A 15,764-nucleotide genomic window follows, 5' to 3' on the forward strand; every position below is an offset into this window, starting at 1 on the left:
ACAAACGTAAACAAGTGTTGCGTCCAAAAAGAAAAATTGTTAGATATCGAGGATTTATAGCTTTAAATAGTTTTTAGGATTACAATTGATTAATAAAAATGAATTGTGGTTAGTTTTAAAACACACTATAACTCCATTATTCAAATAAAAGTTGTATAAATCCAACTTTTCAATATTCTTTAGACATAACCTATTAAATTTGATTAAAAATGTTTGCCATTTGTCGGCAAACGCATCCCGCTACGGGGATTGAACACGCTATAAGTTGCTGTTTCTTTAATAATGACGAGGTGTGCTTGATAACCGCTGGCGCCAATATCGTGAAAGTGTTTAGGCTTGTACCCGAGGGCCATACTAAGGAGGTTAACGCCGGTAAGTTCTTTACTATTTGTTGTTAACGTAAGAACGTAGTCACATACTTAAATCCAACGCGCTCTGCGAACGTGTACAGAAAATAAAGAAACCTTATAATTATCAACAATAATCATCACTTTGTATGCTTTGTTTACTAATACAATACTTTGGTACTAGCTCGGCAATATCTCGGCTTAACTCTGTGCCTCAGTATTATGTGTTCTTCCCGGTAGCTGTGTTAGGTATTGGTAGTTACCATTCTTATCTTGCTTGCTCGCATTGTGATGTCATATTGAGGTGATGTTCATAGAACTTAATATGATAGTGGAGTAGTAGTTTAAATAGTTATGCTGGAAAACAGGAAAGTTAAAGCACTAATCTTGACTTTTATTTTCATTTACATATTGTGGGCTTCAAATCAGCGGTGTATAGAAACAGTTTTTATTTGCTAGAGTGTGGTACAATTTGGTATAGTGTGAATGCTTTTTGACTCCAGTACTAGCAAGAGACAGCCTTAAATATTTTATAATAATTTTGGGTAAATTACGTACTTAATTTTTAATGTATTATTTGTTTGAAGTCTACAGTATAGATAGAAACTAGTCATTATATGAATATCCATACCATGACATCCATATCTATACTAATACTATAAATGCGAAAGTGTGTCTGTCTGCTAGCTTTCCTAGCACATCAGCTTAACCAATTTTGACGAAATTTGGTACACAAATAGCTCAAATCCCAGGGATTAACATATACTACTTTTTGTCCCACATAATCAGAGTTTCCACAGGATTCTTAAAAAAAATTATCAGCATGGATAAAGTAGTAAGCATCATCTGTTTGGACGTGGGCTACTCATTACGCCGGAAAATCAATCAGTCAAAGTCAAATTATTTATTCAAAATAGGTAATAAATTACTCTTTTTGATGATCATATGTTGGATTTGTAAGATATAGTGGTGATAATTACAGTTGCCATGGGATTTAAAAAAAACACACATCCACACCGACAATGTCGCAGGCTACATCTAGTAAAATATTTTTTTTTACTTATTTACATAGCCGGCCAACCAGTTCCGCCTAAAATGAAACTTGAATGTCTGGCAACATACACACTATGGGGCAATGTAATGTCAATAGCCTCTGTCAAATGCCCCAGTGCAGGGCGAGACCTCTTGCTGGTGTCTTTCAAGGAAGCCAAACTATCAGTTCTGCAATACGACCCACAGACTAACAACTTGGCTACATTAAGTATGCATTACTTTGAAGAGGAAGATATGAAGGTATTGTATTTAAACTTTGAAGATTATTATTTGCAACAAGCAACTTTGATAATATATTCAAAATTTAATAAATACAACAAAAAAATGTTAAAAGAGGTCTGTGAAAGTTGAAATATTCCTTGGATTGACAAATGCAGTGCTGATACAACTTACAAGTCTAGACTATTTATTCAATACTGCATAATATTCCTTGTCTTTAACAGCATTATATTTTACCCTTTAGTTTGGTCTTTACTAAAAATTTATACACTGCTTATACATGGCTAATACATCAGTACCCTAATAATAAATGCGAAAGTGTGTTTGTTTTTGGTTTGTCCTTCAATCACGTCGCAACGTTGCAACGGATTGACGTGATTTTTTACATGGGTATAGATAAAGACGTGAAGAGTGACAGATGCTACTCTTTATCCTTGATAATCAAAGAGTTCCCACAGGATTTTTAAAAACCTAAATCCACTCTCACGAAGTCGCGGGTATCAGCTAGTATATAATTTATTTTATTTTATTTCAAAAAAAATATATTCACAAGTATACACTTTGAATAGTCAAATGAATCTTTTAGTGGTATAAAATGCCCTTCAGGAAAATCATGCTTGTTACCAAACAATTAAAAAGCGTAAAACTTTATTTGAATAAAGAAAAAATATACTTATTCTGATTTCTTTCAGGGAGGTTGGACAACTCACCCACACATACCATGGATCAGGGTGGACCCAGAGTTCCGTTGTGCAGTCATGTTATTATATGGACGAAAGTTAGCAGTACTGCCATTCCGGAAAGACATTACCTCTGAGGAAGGCGACCCTTTAGAAGCTAAGCCATTATCTGACAATAAGAAAAATGTAAGTTAAATAAAATTAATATCTTGTTTTAAAATTGTATTTTTATATATTTAATGTTTCATGTTTAATATTTGTATGTTTAATGCTGGACACAAGCTGCACAAAAACTACTTATGTGGAGATTCTTGCAGGAGAACTTCATCCAGCTGTAGAAATCTTCATTTGTTGTGAAATGATCAAATCACTTACTACCCGTGCGCGATAACTTGAGACTCGCCTGGAATGCAACCCTGCGCCCGTTTCCCCTGTAACTTCCCCTCAAGCTGCCGTATTGTACTGTAGACAACGCCATTTTTTTAACATCTTAGTCTCGTACTTGCTTACGTCACGCAACGACGACGCGCTCCGATTTTTGTCTACAGTACAACCACGCGTCTTTGGCGTCACCGCCCCCCAGGTCTCAACTTATTGCGCACGGGTAGTAACTAGTTTAGTGAAATTATCAAATTGGGTAAAATAACCTTTTAACATCTGCCGGGATTTGATCGAATCCCGATTTTTATCATTTCCCTGCGACATAATATTTGGTACATACCATTATTAATTTGATAGTTTTGTCAATATTTCGACCCAGTTGCACGGGTCGTAGTCACGACGGGAATATATGTACATTAAAACTAAATTTAGGATCAGTTAGTTTAATTTTAGAAATCTTTTTTAGCAAGGTCCACAAACTGTGACCCGTGCGCCAACTCTAGCCTCCTATGTGATAGTGCTAAAAGAGCTGGATGAAAAGATAGATAACATCCTAGACATACAATTCCTTTATGGATACTATGAACCAACATTGCTATTATTATATGAGCCAGTCAGGACATTTGCTGGGTAAGTTTATAAATATTAAATTAAAGCTATTTATGCTACAACTTGCGTATGTGTGTATGATTTCTAGTATAGGGAACTTTGAGGCTGAGATCTTTAGAGCGTGTTTTGAGTTTGCTCAGACTTAAGTTAAGTTAAAACGAGACAGACTTATGCCAGCGATATAACGCTGTCGCGTTTTAACAGTGTCTTAAGTCTGAGCAGAGTCAAAGTGTTTCAATCTAAAAACCCTGCACAGTGCGACTGCGTAGGCGCGGTTCTTACACGTTTACCTTTACAACAATACTATTGTAGAGGTAAACGTGTAAGAATCGTCATAAATAACCACTAATTTTCCGTTTTCAACCGCTTTAATAAAAAAAGTAAACCATTGTAAACATTTACTCGGACCCTACAATACAGGTCATCTCCTAGTGTAGGGTCCACTGGTAAAAGCTTATGTAATGTACAAGTAAGCAAGTATAATATATTATACCTAGTCATTTATCATCATGACTTGTAATTTGTAATTACTCAATACTTTTTTCGAGCAATAAACGATTATTATTATTTAATACAAGTAGTATTGCAAGTTACAACTTTTAAAAGCTGCTTTTTAGGACGCAAGCATATAATATCTATGCCATCAATTTTACTTCTTTTAATAGGCGCACAGCCGTAAGAAGCGATACGTGTGCAATGGCTGGTGTCAGTCTTAACATGAGCGCTCGGGTGCATCCAGTCATATGGGCCACTGGAGGCTTACCCTTTGACTGCATCCAAGCAGTACCCTTGCAGAAACCTCTCGGTAGGGAGTCTATTTTATATAATTCTATGACTATATAAACCAAACCTGTATCTAATTAGCTTAAGACGCTATGCAGAACTATAGCAACTTTAGTTGAAGGAACTGTCAACTTTTTACAAGTTTCAATAATTAATGTTAGTTTTAATTTAATTTAATTTATTTATTTATTATAGGCACACGCTTGACCACAATCACACCTGATGGAATAGATGATGACCTAGAAGATGCCTATTCACTCTTGATATTATAATGATACTGATTCTGATCAACAAAATTTTAGAGTATTTGCATCCCATTCCTACCAATGTAATATGAAAAAGACACTGTTTGACTGTTTTAAATTTAATTCAGAACTGTCAAACCACGTGACTTAATGCTAAAATCGTCATAAATAGCTAGTTGCGAGTTGCCAATTACCGCAACTCAATGTTGCTGTGTCTACGCAGCGCCTAAGGTCTTTGTATTAGACTGAATTTTAACATAAAATTCTAACACTTTCTTCTAGGTGGTTGTCTAATAATGGCAGTAAATTCGCTGATATACCTCAATCAGTCCGTGCCGCCGTACGGAGTATCACTAAACAGTGTTGCAACACACACAACTAATTTTCCTTTGCGTAAGTTTACAGTTTTTGAACTTTTTGCCACTTTTTTTATTGAAATAACATTTTAGATACAATTGCAGCTTTTATTTCATTACAATTACAATTTTTTAAATAGGTTTTACTAAAAGGCAAGTTTCAAGGCACATTGGTGCGTTACTTTTTCTGTAAGGAACAAATTGCATCAAAACCTCGGAACTTTTAAATGTTAATCCGTGCGTTGCTCTATAGTGATTAGTAGGTAATAGGTATCCGATACATTGCGAGCGAATGTGAAAATGATCGCCAAATCTTGCGCTTCGACTGCACCAATGTGCCTTGAGTTTAGCTAAAAATCACATTACAGTCTTCAACAAACAATTGTGGCGTCAGGAAGGTGAAACATACAATATTTTATTTAAAGGTATTCAAGAAGGTGTTTGCATAACGCTAGACGCCGCGAGAGTGGCCGCTATAGGCGACACTCGTTTAGCGCTAGCACTACGCGGAGGTCAGTTATATGTGCTGACACTGCTCTCAGACTCCGTGCGCAGTGTGCGAAGCTTCCATCTAGACAGAGCTGCAGCATCTGTGTTAACGTCTTGTGTGAGTTGATTCCAATTTTTAAGGCTCGGAACCCAAAGGGTGCTAACGGGGGCCTTTTACTAAGCCTTCGCTGTTCGTCCGTCCGTCTGTCTAACAGCGGGATCTCATGAACCGTAATAGGTATAGTTGAAATTTTCACTGAATGTGTATTTCTGGCCACCATGAAAATTAAAAAAAAATTAAAAAGTGTACTTAATGATAAAAATAAAATTTTACACAATTCTCCAAACTAACTCAGGGTTTAATCGCAATGCGATATCCCTTTCTGCAAGGAACTTTGTGAAAAGGATAGTACTACTTTCAGACGTATAAATTTAGTTTAGAAATCCGAATGGTTCATCATAAAATTCTGTTTGGTTGATTACAGTAGGTATTTTTCAAAATTGACTTTGTACGAATTGGGATCCAAAAAAAGGTTTATGCAAAATTTTAAGTTGAAAAATTATTCACTCAAATGATATCGCAATATCTATACATTTTTTTAAAATAAACAAACTTGTATTTGGCTTGTTGCCTTATAAATATCTAACACCATGCACTGTCAACTTTTATACGAATTCAAGCATATACATATTTGCAGATGTGCGTATTAGAAGAGGACTTCCTATTCCTCGGATCTCGTCTCGGCAACTCTCTATTATTGCGAGTGACAGAACGAGAAAACAGAATGCTATTTTCCGTAGACAAACCTTTAGAAGCCACAGTAGACCTCACAGTCCCCGAATCGGAAAGGGAGAAAGAACCAACTAACAAAGAAACTCAAAAGGAATCTGCAGAGTCGGCTGCGAAAAAGCGTCGTCTGGAAAACCTTAGTGACTGTGTTGCGAGTAATGTTATTGAGATATGTGACAAAGATGAACTCGAGGTGTACGGATCAGATATAAGGACTTCTACGCAACTTACCAGTTATGTTTTTGAGGTATGTACCTAGTAGTACAGTTATTGAAGGAACAGGTATTGGTGCCTAACTTAGGCTGAGATCTATAGAGCGCACTTTGACTTTGCTCAGACTTAAGATGAGAGATATAGCTCTGTCTTAAGTCTAAGCTAAGTCAAAGTGCACTCTATAGATCTCATCCTTAGTATTCTGGGATTCTTTCCACATGAGTTTTCGAAGTTACAAGTTCAACTAAGTGTGTTATTTCTCGTTAGATAGGGTAAGAGAATCTTTTGATTCTGTACCACAGGCATACGCATTTTTTGCGTATGACTCCTAAAACATGCCTAGTGGAATGCATGGAACAGAACCAGGGCAGCCCAATAGAAACCCTGAATGCATGTGTATGGCGCTGTATGGCGTTGGGTTGGTGACTCTACGAGCTGCACGTGTAGGAGTAAATAATTAATATTAACCTTCAAAAATATTGCATCAGGTATGTGATTCCCTCCTCAACATCTGCCCGATCGGCGACGTGACGATGGGTGAGCTGCAACTGCTCACGGACGGGGAGGAGAACAAGCGCGCGGAGGGACTGGCGCTAGAGCTGGTCTGTTGCAGCGGGCGCGGCAAGAACGGCGCGCTCACCGTGCTGCAGCGCTCCGTCAGACCGCAGCTAGTTACCGCGTTCAAGCTGCCGGGTGAGTAAACTGCAACTGCTCACGGACGGGGAGGAGAACAGTGCTACAACCGTTCACGATGTAACAAATAGTCGAGTCGAACATAACAACAGAGCGAGACGAGCTCGAACGAGCGGCGAGTTTAAGATCGTTTTTTTTAAAAGTAAAAGATGCAAGTTTCACAGCATTCGTATCATCTACAATTCTACAGGTTGCATCGATATGTGGACGGTGATCGGCGAAGCGGCAGAGGTTAACCGCGACGCGCATCGCGATATGGAGGGAACTCACGCTTACCTCATTCTGACTCAAGAGGACTCTAGTATGGTGAGACTCTCCTATATTTTAACACCAAATAATGTTTATCCAAGGAATAAATTTCATATTTTGAGTGTTTGTATTGAAAATCTTCCAGAAGTCAACTAAAGTTTGTTTGGCGATTGCAAAATCAGCCCTAAATGTAATTGTTTTAGGCTGGTTTTAGGGCCGATTTTTCAATCGTCAAATAACTTTTAGCCGAGGAATAAATTTGAGGGTTTGACAGTTTTTGTGTAGAAAATCTACTGCTGAAAAGGCTACTGCCTCAGCATGATGCTGCAGTATTTGACTACTGCAGCGCTGATTTTCAGGCAGAGCCCTAGTGTCACGACCCGACAACGAATGTGTTCTCTATAATATAAAAATCAACTAAAATAAAAAACTTCATTATTAGTAGAGTAATAAATATGATATATATGTATATATATATCGCCGAGCCTACAGCGCCCTGCGTGTTCAATATAATAACGCTTTTAGGATGCTGTTGAGGTTGCCGTGGCGCTGTAGCGCATCTAAAATGTTTGCAGACGCTCACACCAGTGACTTTTTTGCCATAATGCGCAAAAAAGCGACATCTCTCCTGCAGCGCTTACGTACCAGCGACAACGGCATCCTAAAAGTAATTGCTGCCAGGCCTGACTGTCCCATACTACACCACTGTGTGGCGGTAGCTATTGGGTCAGTAAAATAAAATTAATTGTACCTACCTACTAATGAACTAACAATACTAACTTACTATTTAAGGAAAAATTGTATCTAACATACTAACAAACTATGGATCTATGAAGGTCTGAAATAAACGTTTATTTATTTATTTATTTATTATTTATATATACATATAGGGTATTACATATATATTTATACACATATTTTTGACAATTTGTTTGTACATTTTAGCATAACCGGCTCCTATATCGTATTGCATTTATAGATCCTGCAAACGGGCCAAGAGATCAACGAGGTAGACAACTCTGGGTTCATGACCAGCGCCCCCACCATCTTCGCGGGCAACCTCGGCAATAACAAGTTCATGGTGCAAGTCACCACACTCGCTATACGACTCGTAAGAAGTAAGTGTATCACTCCCCCATGACCATTTTCTATTATGGTTTAAACACAAAATCAACAAAAAACACACATTTTCAAAAGCTACGGGTTCGCACGACGTTTGAAGAATTGATTCGCATCGCGCATTCTCCCGATGTTACTTCGTTAACTAATAATAACAGAAGTGCAAAACGGTTTTGCGATCCCTGATAGTATTCGACACAGATTCGACTTTTAGATTTTTAGTTTTTAGTTTACCAGATGTTAGTCATAACAGACCGACGCGACGGTTAGGTAAAATTTTGATGGTTTTTAAATGTTAATCATTATCATCATCAACCCATCACCGGCTCAATCCTGAGAATGGATCTCCTCTCAGAATGAGAAGGGTTCGACCACCAAGTGCAGGTCACACACCTTTGAGAACATTATGGCGAACTCTCAGGCATGCCGGTTTCTTCACGATGTTTTCGGTTAGGTTCAAAAACCATTGTTAGTGACGTCACCAACCACTATTTCATACAAGCTCCCTTAAGATAAGCATGCCTATTGACGTTTGAAAAAAGTTACTGATATTATTGTAATTTCTTAAAAAATATTTAGAAGCTATTTTAAACAATTTTGTAACAATATTGGTTTGAAAATTGTGACTAGAATTTCATGCCAGACTGAGCGAATGCAATAAACCAACTTCATGCAATTCAGTGGCCCTACCGCGGTTGTTTGACAGCTACAATGTCACGATCGCAATCATCTCTGATTGGTTAATGCTCGCTCACTATTGGCCACAATGCACAGTTGCAACAAGAATCGCACAAATTCAGCCAATCAGAACAATTGAGATTGTAATAACGATTGATGCAGGTTTTAGACAATTGCCTACTGGTTCCGCAATTTTTGATATGTACATATTTAAAAATTATTTAGTTGAAGTGTAGGTTAAAAAACACATTCAAAAATTGTAAATTGTGATTTGTTGTTTGCGAGTTGGTAACATCCCTATTACTTGGTACAGATGGTGTGCTCGTCCAATCTATATCGCTGGAGTGGACAGCCAAAACAGCATCAACTGCAGATCCCTATCTGTGCGTGGTGTCGACGTGTGGAAGGGCGTTGGTGCTAGCCCTTAGAGAGCTTCGTGCTAGGGACGCTACGGTAAGTTACTTTTACAGTTTGTTTTGGATAAAAAAATTGTCTTCAGATAAAAAGAGCTCTAGAGTCTAGGTGATAATAAAGTACTGTATAATCATTTCGATGGTTTATCAACATTATCGAGATGTGCAAAGTCATAATGTGCGACCGAAGGTTGATTTCTGGCCGAAGTCAAAGCCGAAGCCGATTAATCGGCAGTCGCTAGAACCTTCGGCCGAAGCCGAAAAGTTCAAGGTTAGCTAAAACTGAATAAATATTTTTTTATAACACGTTTTTTTTAAAGTTTTGACTCTTGTCTTCTTGAATGTGTCATCCATACTAATATTATAAATGCGAAAGTGTGTCTGTCTGTCTGCTAGCCTCTCACGGCCCAACCGTTCAACCGATTTTACTTTTTATCCCGGAAAATCAAAGAGTTCCCGTGGGATTTTTAAAAACCTAAATCCACGCAGACGGGTATCATCTAGTAAATAATAACACTTCAAAATAATTTCAATTTTAATATTTACTTAAAAGCTATTTAACAAATTACAGTCAGTCTCAGTTTATCTCAATAAGTGTCTCTCTGCCCATGTGCGTCACCTCTTCCATTGCGTTCTCGTTCAATAGTTCGTTCTATTTCGGGACTTGCTAGAAACCTTCGGTTTCGGTCAGAACTTCACACATAAAAATATATAATACAGTAGCCAGCAAGAAATATTGTATATCGACCTTACGAATGAGATTTCGGCTTTGTAGAGCGTTGTCTCTGTCCCTCATAACTGTGACATTTTGTCAGTCTCAACGACAGAGACATCGCTCTATGAAACTGCTATTTCTTTCTAAAGATCGATGTATAGTCAACAACAAAGCTAGGTTGTCACACGTCAGTACAAGCGACTATGGTGAGGTGCAAACCTAGCTTTTTGGCTGGCGTCCTGCATAGCTTCAAGTAATTTGCGTTGCAGCAGGAAGAATTAGGTTACACAAAAATGTTATTATTTTTAGTCAGCAAGACTTGCGCCCACAAGACAAGCGGTGCCGCACCGCCCGCCGCTGCTTAAAGCAGTGCCCTATAGAGACTTGAGTGGACTTTTCACTACTACAGACATGGAAAATGTGCAGGTAAATTTACTTCATACTTGAATAATGATTAGTATCGATTTGGTTAGCAAAGATTTTTAATATTAAAAAAGTTGCAATTTAAGTACCTATTACTAAGTTGAAAGTTCAGATCTAAAAAAAAAATTTTGTGTGTTTTAGACAATCGAATTTACTATTCGAGGGGACTGAATTCTGAAAGGTTGCTGGTTCAAACCCCACCAGTTGCACTATTGTCGTACCTACTCTTAGCACAAGCTTTTCGCTTAGTTGGTGAGGAAAAGGGGAGTATTCGTCATAATTAACAAAAAAAATACCTTTTTCGAAGGTGAAAGGCGAATTTACGGGCAAAATGAAAGGCAAGAACATAAAGGCGGAAGGGTTCAAGCCCGGCGCTGTGTACGAGCTCAACGACGAGGACGAGCTACTGTATGGCGGCGACCAAACACCCGCTTCTATGGCGAGCGTGAGTATAACTTTATATTAAATGTTTTATTTAATTACTAGCTAGTGATTGCGACTCCGTCCGCGTGGACTACACAAATTCAAACCCCTGTTTTACCCCCATAGAGGTTGAATCTTCGAAAAACCTTTGTTACCGGATGTTTATGTCATAATAGCTTATCTGCATGCCAAATTTCAGCCTGATCCATCCAGTAGTTGGAGCTGTGCGTTGATAGATCAGTCAATAAAATAAACTAGAAATCAAAGCGTGAAGCTCGCTCGACTTCAACATACATACACGTATTGAAACAAAAAATATTTTTTACTACGTGGTGGTTTGTTGGTTTTTAGTTTGTCCTTTAATCACGCCGCAACAGATTGATGCTACTTTTTGCATGGACATTGTTGAAGACTGGAGAGTATCTATCATGGGCTACTTTTTACTCCGAGAAATCAAAGAGTTCCCACGGTAAGCCGAAACTTAGCCGAAAGTCGCAGGCATCATCTAGTTTCCCATATTTTGTGCACAGATAATGTTAGCAGAACAATCCAAGAACCCGGGTGTGCCGCGACGCGTGTCCAGATGGTGGCGGCGGCACCTGATGGAGCCCAAACCCTCGTACTGGCTGTTCGTAGTGAGAGACAACGGCAACCTCGAGATATACTCACTGCCGGAGATGAGACTGAGCTTCCTCGTACGCGACGTGTGCGCCGGAGAAAGGGTGAGGTTATTTTTAAGCGGTTTTAGAGTTCCCTACCTCAAAAGGAAGAAACGAACCCTTACAGGATCACTTCGTTGTCTGGCTATCAAGAAATCTATAGGGTACTTCCCGTTGACCTAGAATTATAAGATTTGGCAGGTAGGTCTTATAGCATATGTAATGGGAAAAATCCGAAACCTGTGAATTTGTGGTAAGATGAAATAAGATTACCTGATTCTAAAACTGATTTTTGTTTATTTTTATAATAGTTTTTGATCTACCGTGCAACTCTTTTATCGTAAAGCTGCAAATTAAATTTTATAACATCTACAGCAGGCAACAAGAATGCAACATCTTAGTAAAGCTGGTAATACACTAGCGTGTTGCGTTGTGTCGTGATGCGTCAGAAGCATATCAGTTTCATACATTTAGTATGTTAATGTTAGTGACACATTAGAGCAACGTGTTGTTTCTCTCTAACAACAACTAAATGTATGAAACCGATGTTCTTCTGACGCATCACGACACAACACGACACGCTTGTATATTTACGGCTTCATGGTTAAAAAAGTTTAATTTCTATGTTGAAGCACCATAAGATAAAAACATTGTTTGCTCCAGATATTAGCAGACAGTCTGGAATCCGTACCAATGCCTACAAATCCAGCCAACGATGAAGAGGAACTAAACACGGGGCACAGCACTAATGTCGAGAAGCTGCAGGAAATATTGGTGGTGGGATTGGGGCATAAGGGCTCCAGAGTACTGATGTTGTTGAGATGTGATGGTGACCAGTTAATGATATATCAGGTTAGATTTTTGTTCTGTTTATTGCTAACATTTTTTCACGCTTAGGCCAAGCACAGAATGGATTCTTATTTTTTGGGCCTACTCATTAAAGATGCGATTGTCATATTATTTATAGTATTAATAAATATTTCAAAAACATCCTACATAATCTTTAAAGCTAAAAACAAATTAATTCAATCGTATCAACCTCTTACAATTGACAATACTCCGTTACATCAAAAACACAACGAAAAATACCTTGGATTAAGATTAGATAATTATTTAAACTGGAATACTCAAATTGAACATCTTAGAAGCAAATTGGCAGCAATGACTGGGTCCATCAGAAATCTAGCACGAACTATACCACGTGAGCTTCGTTACACTATCTATAATACACTAATTAAGCCTCACTTAATGTACTTGATTGAAGTCTGGGGAAGTGCTGCCAAGACAAGATTAGCTCATCTACAAACTGCTCAAAATAAAATAATAAAAATTCTTTTCACATATCCCTTTCGAACACATACTAAAAAACTTTACATCGACACCAAAATTATGAACATTCATCAGTTATATATATACAACACATGTATTTTTGTTAGGAAAACTATAAATAAAACAATCCACACAAATATCACATTTACAAAAATTAAAACTAAAACTCGTCGAGCCAGTTACCTTATCCTACCCAAAACTAGAACCAATTATGGCAGAAAAACCCTTACCTATGAAGGAGCTAAACTTTATAACCAAATACCTGCACACATAAAAAATGTACACTCATTCAATGCATTTAAAACTGAATTAGCTGCTCACATTATGAGTAATGCGAATCACTTCGACAAATGCATTGAATGAGTACCTAAATGGCGAATATTTGTAAACTTTATTCTTAGAATTAAGTTCTCATGTAAGTGACTTTGTCTTTATGAGAATAAACTTCTTTAAACCTAAACCTATTTTCGAAATGCGTTTTTTACAGGGTGGGGACATGCTAACGAAAAATGAAATCAAGAATTCAGTACATAAATCTGAGTCCCTCAGCGTTAGGAGTTTTTATTGGTCATTATTTAACTTTCATTTAATTTCAACATGGAAACACCAATGTAATCTATTATTTTTAAATATATACGCAGTCAGTGGGAACTGCTGACAGAAGTAAAAACATACTTGACACTTACATTAAAAATTGAACCTCAATGGTCCAAACGCACTTAGGCAGCACCGCCTTACTCCATACAAATTCATATAAACTATATTCACCGCGCCGCGTCGCGTAGCGTCGCTCAAGTGCGCTTAGCTCCATACAAACTCATATAAACTATATTTGACGTGTCGCGTCGCGCACCGCAGCGTGCGTTTGGACCTTAATAGGTTGTGTTAAGAGCTTTTAACAGCTTAAAACTAGCATGACCTTGAAGTTTTTAACCTTCCCAAAATCGCCCAACGTGCTTGAAGCAGTTTTCACTTCAAAAAAACGTTCTATTTTTATTTACAAACGTGTAAAAATATTTAGGCATACAAATACCCTCGCGGCAACCTCAAGATGCGTTTCTCGCGCATGCTCGTGTCGTTCCCGTTCGGTTACCGCAGCGGCATCGTGACGTGCGCAGACGACGGGTACGAGGCATCCGCGCTGAGGGATAGTGTCCGTCAGATGAGATATTTTGGTATGTGCAACAACTATACTACACTCTAGATGAGTCACCGAACAAAAATGTTTGCGGGCTGCAACTCTTGCTTACATAGTTTTTATCCCAAAAAACTATACTTTTGGGATTAAAACTATCCTATATATTTATAGTATTAGTATTAGTATGGTAAGCATGCCAACTTATGTTTAAATCCGTTCAGTAGTTTTAACGTGAAATTTAAAAATACGGGTCTGGACTGAATATCTAAATATCGAATCAGTCACCTTTTTCTTTTATGAAAAAGGTGACTTGACTGATCTAGCAATGCACAGCTCAAACTATTGGACGGATCAGGCTGAAATTTGTCATGCATCAGCCTATTATGACGTAGACTACATCTGCTAAGGATTTTTGAAAATTCACCCACTAAGGGGGTAAGATAGGGGTATGAAATATCTTTATTCTTTACTAGCTGATGCCCGCAACTTCGTACGCGTGGATTTAGGTTTTTAAAAATCCTGTGGGAACTCTTAAATTTTCCGGGATAAAAAGTAGCCTATGTCCTTCCCCGGATTGCAAGCTACCTCTGTACTAAATTTCGTCAAAATCGGTTGAACGGTTGAGCCGTGAAAAGCTAGCAGACAGACAGACAGACACACTTTCGCATTTATAATATTAGTATGGATTTTGCGTTTCACATGTATCTACTTATGACCCTATTAGATTATGACAAAATATACATTGAATAAAATTATTACATAACTCACTTAAGTAGGTAGGTAGTAAGTATTTTACAATTTACAATTTGTGTTGTCCACGCGGACGAAGTCGCTGCCATAAGCTAATCGAGTTTGTTGTGGGCTCTTCTCAGATTGAGCCGCGTTTGGAACCTTCATAGCTTTAGTTTCAGGTTTACGTAATTAATTATCACCACTACATCATACAAATCCAACAACTGACAATCAAAAAGTGTAAATTTTACCTATTTTGAATAAATGATTGACTTTAGACCAGGCATGTCAAAGATACGGCCCGCGGGCCGCGTCCGGCCCTCAGACCATTTCAATTCGGCCCGCCACCAGAATGTCGTGAGGATTTTTAGACGGCCGGCACTCGATGTAACCACGCATGCTGAAAATAGCGCGCGTTTTGTGAAACCTGCGAGCCCTACGCCATTCGCTGGAGAAATGAAACTTTATTTTGTAAAAAATTCTATAAGTAGGTAGTAACCGTAGCCAATTTACGAATATCAATGCCGTTGATAGTTCTCAACTGTAATCGAATAGAATTAATATTCCAGGACTTGTAGCGAAAATCCATAAATATAATTCAATTCACAATAAAGAAAAGTTATTTTTATAGTTTTTGAATGTCATTAATTCATATTTCAATAAAAGTTTGAAAACGTATATCTGGTTCAAATCTTGGCCACCTTCTTTGACCCTGGCCCGCTAACACGCCCTAAATCTTAAAGATGGCCCTTTAGGAAAATCAGTTTGATACCCCTGCTTTAGACTTTCGATAATAAGTCACTTCCTTCGATTAAGAGTTTCAAAATATGGGTCATCAGGCAACGTGGGCGGTTACAACGGTGTGTTTATTTGCGGTCACACGCCGCACATCCTCCTGCTGGGGTCGCGCGGGGAACTGCGCCTGCACCCGCTGTGTCCGGACGAGGGACCCGTGTCGTCATTTGCGTCCTTCAACAACACCAATTGTCCACAGGGATTCCTGTATTTTAACGCTCAGGTAAGGCAAG

General features: G+C 38.2%; 1 protein-coding gene across 1 annotated transcript in view; it reads left to right on the forward strand.

Moving 5' to 3' along the window:
* Positions 1-15,764, forward strand: part of Cpsf160 (cleavage and polyadenylation specificity factor subunit 1) — a 23,588-nt gene continuing 7,824 nt past the window's right edge. Inside the window, exons 1-18 of the mRNA XM_034970093.2 lie at positions 1-372; positions 1,420-1,640; positions 2,312-2,485; positions 3,147-3,310; positions 3,955-4,094; positions 4,600-4,710; positions 5,099-5,280; positions 5,861-6,199; positions 6,654-6,858; positions 7,049-7,164; positions 8,087-8,225; positions 9,218-9,357; positions 10,342-10,458; positions 10,763-10,900; positions 11,409-11,600; positions 12,201-12,389; positions 13,888-14,041; positions 15,576-15,754. Coding sequence (XP_034825984.1) covers positions 210-372; positions 1,420-1,640; positions 2,312-2,485; positions 3,147-3,310; positions 3,955-4,094; positions 4,600-4,710; positions 5,099-5,280; positions 5,861-6,199; positions 6,654-6,858; positions 7,049-7,164; positions 8,087-8,225; positions 9,218-9,357; positions 10,342-10,458; positions 10,763-10,900; positions 11,409-11,600; positions 12,201-12,389; positions 13,888-14,041; positions 15,576-15,754 — 3,063 coding nt within the window. The 5' untranslated portion in view covers positions 1-209. The remainder of the gene's footprint in view (positions 373-1,419; positions 1,641-2,311; positions 2,486-3,146; positions 3,311-3,954; positions 4,095-4,599; positions 4,711-5,098; positions 5,281-5,860; positions 6,200-6,653; positions 6,859-7,048; positions 7,165-8,086; positions 8,226-9,217; positions 9,358-10,341; positions 10,459-10,762; positions 10,901-11,408; positions 11,601-12,200; positions 12,390-13,887; positions 14,042-15,575; positions 15,755-15,764) is intronic.

The sequence above is a fragment of the Maniola hyperantus genome, chromosome 7, assembly GCF_902806685.2.
Source record: "Maniola hyperantus chromosome 7, iAphHyp1.2, whole genome shotgun sequence".
Classification (NCBI taxonomy): domain Eukaryota; kingdom Metazoa; phylum Arthropoda; class Insecta; order Lepidoptera; family Nymphalidae; genus Maniola; species Maniola hyperantus.